The sequence below is a fragment of the Diospyros lotus genome, chromosome 6 (assembly GCF_014633365.1).
Source record: "Diospyros lotus cultivar Yz01 chromosome 6, ASM1463336v1, whole genome shotgun sequence".
Classification (NCBI taxonomy): domain Eukaryota; kingdom Viridiplantae; phylum Streptophyta; class Magnoliopsida; order Ericales; family Ebenaceae; genus Diospyros; species Diospyros lotus.
Genome location: NC_068343.1, coordinates 8726768 through 8727989, shown reverse-complemented (window position 1 = coordinate 8727989; position 1222 = coordinate 8726768). Strand labels below are relative to the sequence as shown.

Here is a 1222-nt window from a genome sequence, read left to right as displayed (position 1 = left end):
CATTTCCGGGAGGATTATAGAAACATATGGTTAAAGTGGACTGATCTTTGGCGCAGCTTGCTTGAGCACAGCCCAATTCGAGGGACTTGCTCCAAACCACCTGGGTGTAGACGCCGCACTTTCTGTTCGGCTCGCAGGAGTTGTCGGTGTAGTTGTAGTACTGCTTCTCCGCCACCCACGTCTCCACCGCCGCACGCGGTGGCACGGGCATCCCGCTGGACCACAGCTGGTTGCCGCCGTACTTGCCACTGCTAAGCTCCGCGAACTGGCAGCCCTTCTTGTCCCTCTGGTAGCGGACCAGCCGGCTGGTGGCGTTGGCTAGCATGTCGCTCCACTTGAGAGGGGCCACGCCCACTGCGGCTCTGGCTTGGTTGTGCGGGTCTAGGAACTCCTGGCTGGCGCTGGGCGGCGCCGGCGGAGGAGTGGTGGCTGTCGGCAGTGCTGCTCCGCGTGCGGTGTTGGGTTGACATATGGCTAGAGCCACCACTGCCGCTAGTAGTAACGCTTCAGCCATGTTGAGGTGTCGGCATGTTAGTAAGAGGGCAATAATATTTATGCGCAATGTTCGTATAGATCTCGTTTTACGTAAATAGCCTCGGTTTGTGTGACTTTGGTAGAAATGAGAGAGGGTCGAGGGAGGATTTTGATGTCATTTTGTGTGAAGGAGGGGGGTATTCCTATTTCGTACACATGGGGAGGGAGTGAGGTTGAGTTAAGGCCTAAGGGGTTCCGTGACTCATTAAGGGGTTCCGTGACTCATTAAAGAGCGCATTGGACAGATCGGCAGGGCACGTGACCAGCCCCGGGACTGTGAGCAGAGCACGTGATCCGGCTGACTCTCTCCTTCTTATCTATATATATATTATAACAAAACAGCCGTCAAAATTTTTCCCGCCCATTTTCAGTTACTATTTTAATATTTTATTATATTTTTTAATTTTTGTTGTTTACCCGAAATAGAATTTTTATAGGTCATTAATTAAGTCTAGATTGGTGAAAAACATGTAGTTCTTGGAACACGTAAATGATTTTTTTATGGTTGAATAGAGTTTGGAAAATGTGTAAGCATGCTGGTAGATGAAGAGACAAGATCTAATCTATATTATTAATTTTTAAATATTAATATAAAATATTAATTGAAATAAATTACAAAAAAATGAAACTTTTTTAAATCGGGAGAAATCTTGAGATATCAGGTAATACCGTCGAATACCAACTGCCA

At 47.0% G+C, this 1222-nt stretch overlaps 1 protein-coding gene across 1 annotated transcript in view; it reads right to left on the bottom strand.

The window, feature by feature from the left end:
- LOC127804948 (STS14 protein) overlaps positions 1-657 on the bottom strand; it is an 893-nt gene extending 236 nt beyond the window's left edge. The window contains exon 1 of the mRNA XM_052342066.1: positions 1-657. This exon is cut by the window's left edge and continues 236 nt beyond it. Coding sequence (XP_052198026.1) covers positions 1-514 — 514 coding nt within the window. The 5' untranslated portion in view covers positions 515-657.
- Between the last annotated feature and the right edge of the window lie 565 nt (positions 658-1222).